The sequence below is a fragment of the Scylla paramamosain genome, chromosome 29 (genome assembly GCF_035594125.1).
Source record: "Scylla paramamosain isolate STU-SP2022 chromosome 29, ASM3559412v1, whole genome shotgun sequence".
Lineage (NCBI taxonomy): Eukaryota > Metazoa > Arthropoda > Malacostraca > Decapoda > Portunidae > Scylla > Scylla paramamosain.
The window spans coordinates 13,297,776-13,311,879 of NC_087179.1; the positions used below are offsets into that span (position 1 = coordinate 13,297,776).

At 44.4% G+C, this 14,104-nt stretch overlaps 2 protein-coding genes across 4 annotated transcripts in view; one reads left to right on the forward strand and one right to left on the reverse strand.

The window, feature by feature from the left end:
- Positions 1-14,104, reverse strand: part of LOC135115351 (xylulose kinase-like) — a 41,249-nt gene that overhangs the window by 12,832 nt on the left and 14,313 nt on the right. Inside the window, exon 3 of the mRNA XM_064032026.1 lies at positions 11,059-11,275. The gene's annotated coding sequence lies outside the window, so the exon portion shown is untranslated. The remainder of the gene's footprint in view (positions 1-11,058; positions 11,276-14,104) is intronic.
- Positions 1,421-5,587, forward strand: LOC135115350 (zinc finger protein 479-like). Of its 3 annotated transcripts, none has more exons than XM_064032025.1 (2): positions 1,421-1,587; positions 2,634-5,587. In XM_064032025.1, exon 2 carries the CDS (start codon positions 2,685-2,687, stop codon positions 3,882-3,884), a length of 1,200 nt encoding a protein of 399 aa, XP_063888095.1. In that variant the 5' UTR covers positions 1,421-1,587; positions 2,634-2,684; the 3' UTR covers positions 3,885-5,587. The 3 variants fall into 3 exon arrangements, with proteins under 3 accessions (XP_063888095.1, XP_063888094.1, XP_063888092.1); XM_064032024.1 differs by lacking the exon at positions 1,421-1,587 and adding an exon at positions 1,680-1,872; XM_064032022.1 differs by lacking the exon at positions 1,421-1,587 and adding an exon at positions 2,088-2,226.

Sequence of the window (14,104 nt, forward strand, 5' to 3'; positions counted from 1 at the left end):
AGATCACATATTTACCTATCTTAATGAGGGTCCCACCGCATTACCGGACGAGTGGTTCACCTGTGCGTGGCTCCCCATCACATGCTCTAATTAATGAAACAGGTAAACACGCACCTGCCCTCCTCTCCATTTGATGCACTCATGTGGATTACACATCGTTTTAATCTTGCTCAGTGATGCGACTTGTTAATTACCTAATTACGCTATAGGTAGTTAACTAATAAGTAATTGCTACTGGTGGAATTGTTAAAGTAGTAGTTTAACAAGAGTTATCAGTAATATATAATAAAAAAGAACTTCTTAATTGCAGGAAATACTAAATTGGTAGTTTGGCAACACAATTATTTCTTCCAAGAAATACAAAGATCCTGTAATTTATGTGTATATTCCACGTGCATGCTATTAGTCACACTTATCGATGTAATACTGTAGGTTTAATTCTGACCGAGGCAATTCTATGTAAGCGAATGTGCAAACGAATATCAAATTACACTGCTTGTTTAACTGCTTCCACTATCCCAAAGGCGGCAGTAGAAAGAGCCACAACTACCTAATTGGCTTGTTAAAGATACTCAAAGACGCTTCATTAATTAACCTGAATTCATGGCAGTGAAACAGGAAACAAGTTCATAAAAAAAAAAAAGCTGAAATAATATAAAATTGTAATATGGAAACAGTTTCTAAGATAACCGGTCACTACATTAAACCATGGAATTAAATAAACAAAGTGATGTACATCAGAAAAAAAAAGAAAAAGAAAAAAAAGGTGATTGAGTTCGTTAAGGTTATAATGATCTGAGTGAGTGTTTTCCTATTAAGTTATTGCATTAAGCCAGTGAACTAGATAAATGAGATGTACAGCAAGGAGAGAGAGAGAGAGAGAGAGAGAGAGAGAGAGAGAGAGAGAGAGAGAGAGAGAGAGAGAGAGAGAGAGAGAGAGAGAGAGAGAGAGAGAGAGAGAGAGAGAGACTTTGTTTTCAGAGAGAGAGAGAGAGAGAGAGAGAGAGAGAGAGAGAGACTTTGTTTTCAGAGAGAGAGAGAGAGAGAGAGAGAGAGAGAGAGAGAGAGAGAGAGAGAGAGAGAGATTACTTAAAGTCCTCAAACTACAATATGCTACTGGAAAATTGAAAACTTGAAGAACAGGAGCCAAGGAGATACTCTGAAGATTTATCCTCATCCAGACACACATTATAGCAAATCACATCGGGGTTATCCTTAGAAAGATAACACCACATTTTTAGTTCGTCTTTTACAAATTTCCAAGCACACGCATAATGACAAATCACATCAAGGGTATCATCTTAAGAGAGGTTACGTACCATCAAGTTAATTTTCTCCCAAGTTCATCTTCATTCAAACCAGCGTAACCCAAGGCAGAAAAACACCCAATTTTCCTTTAGTTAGCCATAGCAATACAACATTTTCTCTCTTAAGAAGTCAGCTGGGCCGCGGCTGCCCTCAACCCCACCACAACAAAATGGCCTCGGCACAGAACCCCTAATGTCTTATCATCACACCCAATACCATGCCCTTTAGCCAACAGGGGGCATGAGGACACTTCCCCTCCCGGCCTGGTCCTTAGCACAGGTGAGGCGAGGGGCGTGAGGCGGCCTCGGGAGGGCAGGGAATGGAGGAGTTGGCGGCCCATATTCAGAATCCCTTTGCTCTCTCACCATTATTATTTTCAAAAGCCACAGATAAGATTAGCCGGGTTCTTAAGACTGTTTCTCCTGTTCATGATGTGGAAGTCTTGTCAATCTACCACTGGAACCGTAAAAAAAAGACCATTAAAGATCCGTGTCTCTTCATTACGGTCTTTTGAATAGTGGAGGTGCGGCTAGAAGTGTTTCAGGATATGGTCCCTCTATACAGGTAGCTAATGGGTCTATGGGAAACTCCATCATGAAAGATTCCTCGTATCTCAAGGAAGTGGAGTTTCGTATGTCTCTGACGGAATGGTGGTGGTGGTCTTGTCAGTTCATCAGGAATTACTAGAATTTTTACACCTGCACCTGCTGGCACTTACCGGTCATTCTAGTTATGAGAAAAAAAAAAAAAAGTAATATAAGGAGTCAAGAAGTTTAAAAAAAAAGAGGGGGATAGAGGTCACGTGATGGGTGGGAAAAGGTTGCATGACTGGTAATAACGTGGAGGAAAGATGAGGAATGTTACTCCAAAAATATCTTAGGATGTGTTATTGGTTCATGTTGAATGGCTGAACACAAGGTAAAGTAAACTGTCCTTGTACAAAACATGCATATCTGTGTCTATCAGCTATTCATAAACTTGTCTAATCTTGTTCTAATGCTTCCTATTGATTAATATTAACCTAATTACCTAGTTTATTCTTGTCAATAATCTATTCTGACTGGTTGTTGTGTAGGTTATTGTAATATTAGGTTTAAATTTATGCTAGTTGAATATTTTGCTTAATAGATAGCTAAAAAATAATCTTTTCCATTTATTTTTATATGAAGGAAGGCATCTTGAAAATTCAGCAAAGATGTGTTTAATTGCACCTCACCACACTTCTCATTAGCTTGTAGGGATTGCATCAGTGTTTTAAAATTGTTTTACCACTTTTCTCTTCTCTTTTGTCCTTGATCCATCTTAACTGGCCTCTATTTTGGCAGGATAAGCATGGCTGCTGCTCCCATCCCCAGCCAACACTGAGCTGCAGATAGATGTCTAGGGCAGGCAAGATGTCTCGGACAACGGGTGCCTCCACCAGTAAGCAGCCAGGTGGGGCTACACTCCACCAGTGTGATGTGTGTGGCAAGGATTTCCCCTTCAAGGTGGTTCTTGACATGCACAAGAAGGACCACAACTTCAAGAATGTGTACAAGTGCCAGGTGTGTGGCACTGCATACCCCAAGAAGAGCCAACTGGACATGCACTACCGCAAGCACACCGGTGAGCGACCCTTCAAGTGTGATGAGTGTGACTCCTCCTTCATGAACAGCAGCAACCTCCAACGCCACAAACGCAAGCACGTTTGCAAGCGCCGGTATGACAGTGATGAGTGGGAGGCGGCCTATGCCCTCAGTGACAACCTCAGTGCAGAGAAGCGGGCTCGAGGCGTGGCGGGGGAGGATAGCGAGAGCCCTTATACATGTGGGGAGTGTGGAGAAACCTTCCCCAAGATGAACACTCTCATGGTGCACAAGCGCAAGCACTCTGGTGACCGGCCGTTCCCGTGTGAGTTATGTGGCGCAACTTTCTCAGTGCGAGCCAGTCTGGATTATCACCGCCTCAAGCACACTGGAGGAGGGGAGGCTGCCTACTGGCACAACATATGTAACATATGTGGCGAGGCATTCACCTCCAAAGATGGCCTTGTGCAGCACCAGCGGCGGCACAGCGGTACTCGGCCATTCAATTATGACAGGTATTTTGCTGCATTTCCAAATGGTGACCAGCAGCAGTCTGACACTCCACCCGTGGCACCTCAACAGCAACCACAGCAGCAGCTTGGCAGCCAGGAGGCAGCTGTTCAACAACCCCAACAGCTTCCAGCACAAATGCAACCACAACAGCAGCAGCAGCAGGTTTTACCAGAACAGCAGCACCTGCCCCAGCACCCTGATCATGAGCACTTTCCTCCAGTACAGCAGCAGCAGCAGCAGCAGGAGAGGCCTGAGGGAACTGATACAACTCAAGTCTCTCCTCAGCTACATGAGCTTCAGCCTTCCCCTCAGCTGCATCAGATGGTGGGGACGCCTCATTTACCGATGCCACAGTCCCAACAGTCAGACTTTCCAGGACCTGTGGAGCAGGAGGCCCAAGTTCCAGGCCCCATGGGTCCCCAGGCCCAGCCCGTCCAGAGTGTTGGCCAGTTAGACAGCCTCTCCAGCCCCCCCATCAAGGAGGAGCCCAGGGAGTGAGTGTGCACCACAGGAGGCTGTTTGCATGACTCGTTTGGTGAATACGAGAAAAGCCAACTTACTACAGCCAGGAAACACAATTAACATTGAATAAATATGCAGTCAAATGTCAGACTGGTAATGAAAGACTAGAGCTCACAGTGTATTCCTTGTTGTTAGCCAAACCACTGCATATTTCAAGCCTCTTATGCTGAGTTCATCACCTGCTGTTTATAGTCAAGTGTCTTGAGACTTATGATCCTACACTCTTCCAATCTCTTTCTCCGTGTGAATCATTCAATTGATACTTCTTACCTATTTGCATGGCATTATACTCTCAGAGTAATGTATTTTAATCACTCATTGCTGTACAGCATCCAGTAAGTTATTAAATACTGGATCATTATTTGCAAGCAGGGATAACATGATGTCATAGACCATATAGCAAATATATAATGAACAGTAGGAACATAGCACTTGTGTAAATGTTGGTCATTCAGAAATGGTGAGACAATTACTTGACAATTTATGTTTGTTGATCAGCCATCTTGAACAGAATTATATATCAGTAAGGAGGAGAACACTTTTGTGCCAGTCTGTTTGTGCCAAGACCTGGCAGATGTCAGGCACCACCTTGTCTCTTGATGCATGCACACTGTCAGGGAGGAAGGAAGGATGTGTCATGTGTGTAAGGATTCAGAGGGATGGATGCTTTGACTATTCCAGCTGTAGCTAATTTAGTTAATGTCTGCCTTGTGGCAGAATAATGATCTTGAGTGCAGCTCATGAACTTTTATCCACTTAACAGTGTCCCAGACTTGTGCAATGCATTTGAAGAGTGAAAGTAGTTTATCAGAGTTATGGAGGTGGACCACAGGAAGGACATGAAGTGGTCAGGTGATAGGGAAGCAGTGTATTCAGATGGTGAGATCAAAGGACCTTCTGAAGTGGTGCTTTGAACATCACAGATTTGTTCTTGAATACACTACTTCATTGTATGTACATAATGAGTATACAGTCTTGAAATGACCTGTTGTGTCATCTTTGTGCACCACTGGAAGCCAAGTACCTTGCACTGTACTGACACAACACCAGTGGAAGCTTAGGCACATTTATCAATATAATACAATAAGATTTATCTCACATTCCAAAGTAAAATATTATCAAGTGCTCTGTAAAAATGTCTCATAATATACGTAATTAAAATATCTGTCCAAGAGAAATGTAATGTAATGCTGGGTGGCCACTGTGGGGCATTCAGGAAGGTGGTACATTGGTGTTGGTTGCTGGAAGGGTGCCAAGGTGTTATAGAGGCACAAGAAATGGGCATTATTTTGTATTGTCATACATGTGATCTTTTTTGGCAGCACCAGGGTATGTGTAATGATGAATATGTGTGTGTGTGTGTGTGTGTGTGTGTGTGTGTGTGTGTGTGTGTGTGTGTGTGTGTGTGTGTGTGTGTGTGTGTGTGTGTACAGTCACACTTGCTACACCTTCCAGCAGCAGAAAAAGCAGCGTTGGTGTGACGACTGCGATATCATGAATCTTTTACTAATTATGAAGTATTTTTATACATTATTTGTGGCATTTTTTTTTTTTTTTGTGAGCATTCTGTACTCCCCCCCCCCATGTGGTATCCTGACCTGGGATTCATGAGACCCTGCTCTTCTTCTGCATTTTTGTTTCATATCCGTTCAAAAAGCTATAAAACTAATACACTACCAGTACTGTGTTTGTGTTATACTTTGGTGAGTGTGAGGACTGGTGTGGTGACCTATTCTTTGGGGACTGGTGTACTAGCTGTTGGTATTAATCTTGGAGGGGGTGTGAGGCCTGGTGTAGCGACTATATGGCCTGCAGTGAGGGGAGGTTGTTTTCAGGTTATGGCCAAATGAAACCACTGGACAGGCGAGTAGGTGAGGCAGGTGTGGATTGCCGTGAAGGGGAAAAGTCTGCGTGTACACTTTCAAACTGATAATGATGATAAAAATATGATTAAGACTAGTGAAATTGGAGGATGGAGTGTTAGGATAAATGAGAGGGAGGATGAGAGGATTAGATGACAGCATGCATGGTTAGTGATAAACTGGAAACCGGAAGGCATTACTAGGTACAGGCATCAGGAGCGGTGCATGTAAAACCTTTCAACAAAAAGAGTGAGCAAAAAAAGTCTGTGGTTGCAAAAAGTGATGCATAAAACTTTTAATGACTTTTAGAGGTAATTTGACAGCAAGATGTAGAGAGAAGGAGTTCTGTCAGATGAAGGGAGATAGAAAAAAAAAAAAAAGGGAAATGTAAGAAGGAAGGAGGGATGGAGGGAAGAATAATACAGTAGTAAAAAGGAAAGGATATGAGAAGAAACTGGAAGAATGGAAGGAAGGGTGAAGGGTCGAAGAAAAGGAAAATGGGACAGAAAAAAGAAAAGAAGGAAGAGAGAGAGAGAGAGAGAGAGAGAGAGAGAGAGAGAGAGAGAGAGAGAGAGAGAGAGAGAGAGAGAGAGAGAGAGAGAGAGAGAGAGAATAACAACTAATACTGCGAAGGAGATAAGACGAAGGAACTGCATGAATAAAGGAATAGTGAAGAAAGAAGCGGAGAAAGGGACAGAAAAGGGAGGAAGAGGTGGGAGAGAAGGATGACAAATACAAGGAAGAAAGAAGAGTGAAGGAAAGGGCTGAGAGTGCATTGAGGGCTCCGGGCAAAGGGAAAAGAACAAGTTAGCTTAGACAACAATCACAGCCTCTCACTAGAAGCAGAAGTAGCCGCAAATCATTACTAGGTGGGGGGGGATAATGAAAGAGCGGCATTTCACCAACCTCTCTCTCTCTCTCTCTCTCTCTCATCACTACCACTCAGCTAACTACTGCTTGTTCAGCCATACCAGTTCATTGTCCATCATCTGAGAGAGAGAGAGAGAGAGAGAGAGAGAGAGAGAGAGAGATACAGAAAACGAATTTATTTAGCTACGCCTGTCTCGCTCTGGGTTCCTGATAGAAAACGTACGATAATGAAGGAGTGACTTAAGAATTTACGACGCTAGCCTGCAATTTGGCCAAGATGTGGTGAGGTAGCGGGGAAATGATTAATGGCACACTTGCTTCCACGAACACTACCACTATCCAGCGTCTCTTACGTAACTAGATCTGTGAAATGATGAGGGAACTGCAAGTGAGACGGTAGGTAAGAGAAATAGGGTTGGGAGAAAAGGGGAGGTAAGGAGGATTAGGGAGGAAACGAGAAAAAAAAAAAAAAAGAAAAGGCGATGGAGGTCAGGCAGTGAGGGCAGCAGGTGTAAGAAACGTCCAAAAGAAGAGGTACATAATCATTATTCTGCATAATTTCTTGCCTGGAAGCGCGTGCAAGCTGCCACTCTCTGCCCTTACTTGTAACATGCACGGTCGCATTTGAGAGAGAGAGAGAGAGAGAGAGAGAGAGAGAGAGAGAGAGAGAGAGAGAGAGAGAGAGAGAGAGAGAGAGAGAGAGAGCGCCACGACCGCCTCCCAGACTTGTAGCAATAACTAACAAGCCTTCGGCCATCCTTCATGCTTAGCAAGGCTGGGCTCGTATGTTAATGGCTCCAGTGTGATAAGGTATAATGAGCCCAGACTAGGTAGGCATACATCCATCTGCCCGTATTCAAATTAGCTCAAGTTGCTCCATGGCGAGGCTACGTATGTGCATTGTTTCAGTTTCTCTTTCTTCTTTGACAAGTGTATTGTATATTATCTTGTTCTTTACTATCTTGTCTCTTTCTGTAGCGTACTTACTGTTCGTTCTCGTGTTTTTCATAATCTTAACATTTTTTCGGGTAAATGTGAAGTATTGGGGAGGCCAAAACGAAAACAGGTGCAGGAAAACGATGCCAAGTTTCCTTCCTATTGACTGTGTGTGGCAGCGGGAAGGAAGGCCACCGCGGCGGTCAAGATCACCAAGGCGGATGGCGGGAGGGCGGGAGGGTCAGCGGGCGGCAGCGAGGCGCGGACGGCATGTAACAAATGACCTCGCGGTGCGGTGCGGTGCGGTGCCTTGCCTTGCCTTGCCTTGCCTTGTCTTGCCGTGGTATAGGAGGCCGCTTACCAGCCTCACCAGCCCCCGCGGCGAGTTTAATGGGCACTATCACCACGGCCGTATCTCTCTCAGCCTCAGCCGCGGCACGTGTTACTCCCAGCCCTCTTGTAAGCCAGTAAAAGTTGTAAGAGTTGATTGCATTCGTATACGGAGAACCTAAGCTAATGACAGCTCTCCGGGTACTCATTTTCCTCGTGTACAAGCTTAGTTCTTGTGTGTTGGGTTGACCAGAGATGACCTCGAGAGCCTTTCAAGTTTCTGGGAGTGCTGTGTGCTTAAGTGTTTTCCGTGGATGCCTGCACGCTGTCACTCATCAGATTTAGCCTAGTTTTATTACAAACGGTTCCTTTACGACTATTCTCAGAGGCGACAGACATAATTGGTCGGTTTTTTTTTTCTCCTTTAATTTATAAGTACCGAATCCTTGTTATAAACCATCGCTAAAATCATAAAAAAAAGAGAGAAAAAAAAACCAGTGAAAACGTAACTTCCACTAGAACTCGTTAAAAAAGGTGGAGAAAACGCATTAACTTTTTTGAGGCTAGGGTCGATACACACACACACACACACACACACACACACACACACACACACACACACACACACACACACACACACACACACACACACACACACACACGAATACCAGAGTAGTGGCCAGGGGAGATGCGCTACACTTTGCATTTCTCCTGAGCCGAGGGCCGTCTAGGGGGCGACTCTCTTGGTGGCGCCAGTGACTCTCTCCTTATGGGCCTTCACGCGCCAAAGAGGTCATGCTGCGTGGTAGGAGGACTCTCGTGCTGCTCATTGGCGCCACTGCTACCCACCCACACATTCCGCTGAAGGTCTGTTAGTTAGTGCCGGCCTCAACACGGGTGGCGGGAGAAAAGAAGAAGAAGAAGAGACAACAGCAACAACAACAACAACAACAACAACAACAACAACAACAACAAATGAACCTCGCATCTCAGAAAAAAAAGGTAAAAAGAACTAAGCTTCTCAAAAAAAAAAAGAAGGTCGTTTTCAATAAAGGTTTCCCTGGAGGCTCTGATAGGGGGAGAAAAAAAAAATAACAAACAAAGCATAAATCCAATGAATATATATAAAAGGAAGATAGTAAAAAAAAAAAAAGAGGAACAAAAAATATTTAAAACCTTCCCACAACGAAACATAAGACTTAAAATAATAACAATTTCTTTATTCCTTCCGAAACTAAAAAAAAAAAAAGAGCCCACACACATTGCAGTAAGAGAAATGAAAGTAGGAAAAAAAAAAAACAAAAAACACCGAACACCCAGCAAATCTAAACTAACCGTATCAACACAACACAACACAACGCAGCAGCCGAAAGCGAGCAAATGAACAAGCGAGCGAGCGAGTACAATAATTAACACTTTCCCACGAGGCCCTGAGGAACCCCCAGTAGAGGAGAACAGGAGAGTCATCAGCGAGGAAATTCCCGTTCACTGCAAGAGGGCGGGCGAGCGGTAACACATCAACATACGCCGCGCTAATTTATTCCAGTGAAAGCACAGACGCGTCCATCATCACTCCCCGGGCGGCCTATATACTCCAGCTGCGGCCTCCCCTCCACTCACCCCCTCGGAGCGAACTGAGAGAGCCGACCAGATTCACCAGAGCAAGAGTGCATTCACGGACGGGAGGGAGGAAAGAGGTCGGGACGGGAGAGGGGGAGAAGGGAGAGAAAGGAAAGAGAGAGGTGGTCGGGGGCTTATGAGGGAAGGGAGAGTGAAGGAATTGCTGGAAAACTAGATAAATAAATGAATAAATAAAACAGGTTGGTGAGGTGACGAGAAGGGAGAGGGAATGAAGGGGGTGTTGAGAGAAAGGGAAGGGAGAGTTAGTGATGGAAGTGATGGTGGAAAGCAAATCAGAGAGAGAGAGAGAGAGAGAGAGAGAGAGAGAGAGAGAAGAGAGAGAGAGAGAGAGAGGAGAGAGAGAGGAGAGAGAGAGGAGAGAGAGAGAGAGACGTTAGGAAGAAGGGAAAAAGGGAAAAAAGGCGAAGGGGGAGGAGGAAAGAGAGAGAAAAGGGGAAATATGAAGATCTTGTAAAGAAAGGGGTGAAAAGTGTGTAGATGATGAGAGACAGAGGAAAAGAAAGAGGAAAAAAAGTTTGTGAGGAAGGAGGGAGGAGGAAACAGGAAGGAGAGAAAAGGAAGAGGTAGAGAGGGGAAGAAATAAGAAAATAAGAAACATTAAGAGAGGAAGGAAGGGAAAAAATGCGGGGGTTACTGTTGAAGGAAATAATGGAGGCGTTGGGCAGGAAGGCGGAAAAAAATGGAGTGTTACAACTAGTAAGGAAAGTAAGAGGTGGCTCATGAGGAAGGGCAAAAAAGGGAGAGAAGGACAAAAAAAAGGGAGCTCTTGCAATCACCCTTTCTTAAGCAATTAGGAACATATATAAATTTCATCTCCCTTGCATCAATTCTATTTTGATATCTATTTATTTATTATTTTCATTAGCTTCGTGTTAACCTCCTTTATACGTAAAAGACAATAAATAAACAAATAAATAAATAAAAAGAAATAAAGAACGAAAGATAGAAATAAGGAAAGAAGGTCGGAAAAAAGAGAGAGCTACAAAGGGAGAGAGAGAGAAACTAAGGAAGAATAAACACGGGAAAATTACATAAATAGGAGAGGAAGAACGAAAGAAAGAAGGAAAAAAGTTAAGAAGGAAGAAAAAAAGAGAAATTAAAGAGATTAGATAAGATTAGATTAGAGACACAAGGAAGATTGGAAGATAGAAGGAAAGTTAGGAACGGAAATAATAGAAAAGAAAGAACATATAAACTAGAAGAAATAAAGAAACAAAAAAGAAAGAAAGCAAGCAAAGAAAAAAAAAGCAAAAATAAACAAGAAAGAAAGACGATAAATAGTTAGAGAGGCAAAGATAAGAGACACTAAGAAAATGATAAACACGAAACATTAGAGAGACGTAAGAAAGGAAGAGAGACAGAGAGTAAGAGACAAAGAGACACAGGTAAACACAGGTAAGCAACCCTTTGACCTGAGCAGCGGTGTCACGTCAGGAACACAGTAACTTGACCAGATAAACACCACCACCACCACCACCACCACCACCACCACCAGCAGGGCAGCCTCTTACCTCATGGCGCCTGGAGGAGGGAGGGAGCCGCAGCGGAGAGAAGGGAGGAGCACGTCAATTTAAGTTGAAGTGGGTCACATTTCCCGGGGCACATTGAAGTCTTCAGCTGCGTCAGGTGGTCATGCCGGAGTGACAGGTGAGGGCCAGGCTGGACTAACCCCACCTAACCCCACCTCACCTCACCTCACCTCGCCGCACAGCACCTCTCACCTCTTACCTGTAATCAAGTTAGGGTGAGTTGTACGTGTGTGTGTGTGTGAAGGTGATTTGGTAGTGATAATAAACAGCCTTTCAGTGTTTATGAGCTGGTTACACCTACGTACCTCACTACACCTATGTTTGTACACTATTTATACCTACATTGTAACCTACCTATGAGTGTGTATTGTGTGTGTTTGTTTGCTTGTGGTGGTGGAAGTAGTAGTAGTAGTAGTAGTAGTAGTAGTAGTAGTAGTAGTAGTTATAGTAGTAGTAGTAGTAGTAGTAGTAGTAGTAGTAGTAGTAGTAGTAATAGTTGTAGTAGTAGTAGTAGTAGTCGTAGTTGTTGTTGTTGTTGTTGTTGTTGTTGTTGTTGTAGTAGCAGTAATTGATGTTAGTGTTGTTATTGTTTCTCCTACTTCTTAATTTCCCCTTCCTCACCCTTCTTCTTCTTCTTCTTCTTCTTCTTCTTCTTCTTCTTCTTCTTCTTCTTCTTCTTCTTCTTCCTCTTCTTCTTCTTCTCCCCCTTCTTCTTTTCGATGCATGTGAAGGACATCAGGCATATAATTTACAATGTCTGTGTGTGTGTGTGTGTGTGTGTGTGTGTGTGTGTGTGTGTGTGTGTGTGTGTGTGTGTGTGTGTGTGGCCTCAAAAGGGAAGATGAAACAGAAACGCTTCCCCAACACGCGCACGCACACACACACACACACACACACACACACACACACACACACACACACACACACACACACACATTCAGGCCAACACGCGTCACATTACACGCAAACACGGGGTCAGATGCAAGCGAGAAGCGAATGATGGAAGGAAAGAAGCAAATAAAGGAGAAAGGAAGGAAGAAAATAAAGAAAAGAAGACACAAAGAAGAGAAAGATGAAAAGAATAGAGAAGTAGGTAATAAAACAGAAAAAAAAATAGAGGGAAGTGGGGAAGAAGGAAGGAAAGAAGAGAAGGTAGCAGAGAAAAGAAGGATTGAAAAACAAAGAAAGGACGGGAGAGAAAAGGAGGTAGAAAGATGAAAAAAATAACGAAGCAGGTAAATAAGATAGAAAAAAAAAGGGAACTGGGGAAGAAGGAAGGAAAGAAGAGAAGGTAGAAGAGAAAGGAAGGAGTGGAAAACAAGGGAAGGGACGAAGGGGAGTGGGAGAGGCAGGGAGGATGGGAAGGGAGGGGTTAGTGGGGGAGCGGATGCAAGCTTTACTATAAACGGGTTGGTCATGGAAGGGCGGGGTAGCCTTTACCTTTCCAGGGCATGATACCCCCCTACCCCCTTCCATCCCTCCTCTCCCTTCTCTCTCCCTTCCTTCAATCTCTCCCTCTCTCCTACTTTTCAAATTCCATACCTTCATTAAACTGTTCCTCCATCTCTTTTTTGTTATATTTTTCCTTTCTTCTATTCCTTCCTTTCCTCATTCTTCCTCCTCCTCTTTCTCTCTCACTCTCCCTCTCTTCTACATTTCATATTCTATACCTTCATTAAACTGTCATCCATCTCTCTTCCCTTCGTTATTTCTTTCCTTTTTTTTCACTCCTTCCTTCCATTGTCCCTCCTCCTCCTCCTCCTCCTCCTCCTCCTCCTCCTCCTCCTCTTCCTCCTCCTCCTCCTCCTATGGCCTCATTAGAATTAAGCATACCAACAATTCACCTAACCTCCCTCTATTTATCATGTGTTTTAACCTCTCTCCTTTTCCTTTCCTCCCTCCCTTTCTCCATTTTTTTCCTTTCTTCCTCCTTCATTCCTCTCTTTCTCCTTCACCATCTCTATTTTTTCTTTCCTCTTTCCCTCCCCTAGCCCCTCCTTTCTCAATTTCTCTTTTTCTTCCCCTTCCTCATCTGTTTTCTTATCCATTTCTCCCTACCTCCCTTCACCCTCCTCCATCTCCCTTTCCATTTCTCCTCTCCTCTTTTCCTCCTCCAGCTCCTTTCTTCGTTTCTTTCTTCCTTCCCCCTTCTTCATCTGTTTTCTTTTCCATTCATCCTCCTCCTTCTCCCTTTCCATTTCTCCCTTCCTCTGTTCCTCCTCCAGCTCCTCCTTTCCTTCCCTCTACCTCCCTCCCTCCCTCCTTTCCTCCTCCCTTAAGTGGTTCTCTCCCTCTGAGATGACCTGCTGACCCTTTCTCCTCCTCCTCCTCCTCCTCCTCCTCCTCCTCCTCCTCCTGCTGCCCTGTTACGCCTGCAGGGAAGGAGGGAGAGGGGGAGAGGAAGGGAGAGGGGGGAAGGGGAAGAGAGAGGGGGCTCGACGAGGGGGCTTATTTGTCAGGGTGCCAACTTCGTACACACACACACACACACACACACACACACACACACACACACACACACACACACACACACACACGTACATACAAACATACGTACATACATACATACATACATACATACATACATACGTGTGTGCTTCACTTTCACTCTGTTGCCAAGATGCTCACCTTTCCCGTGCACGGAGCGCGCGCACACACACACACACACACACACACACACACACACACACACACACACACACACACACACACACACACACACACACACACACACACATGAAGGCCTGTCGAAACAATAATTTCTCTCTCTCTCTCTCTCTCTCTCTCTCTCTCTCTCTCTCTCTCTCTCTCTCTCTCTCTCTCTCTCTCTCTCTCTCTCTCTCTCTCAGGCACAGTGCCAGGGCGCCCGCCAAATACTGCACCTGGGGGAGTGGCAAGATGGTCGACCTCTGACCTTCTCCCCCTACCATTATGGCTGACCACTCTGCCTTCCACGGAGAGAGAGAGAGAGAGAGAGAGAGAGAGAGAGAGAGAGAGAGAGAGAGAGAGAGAGAGAGAGAGAGAGAGA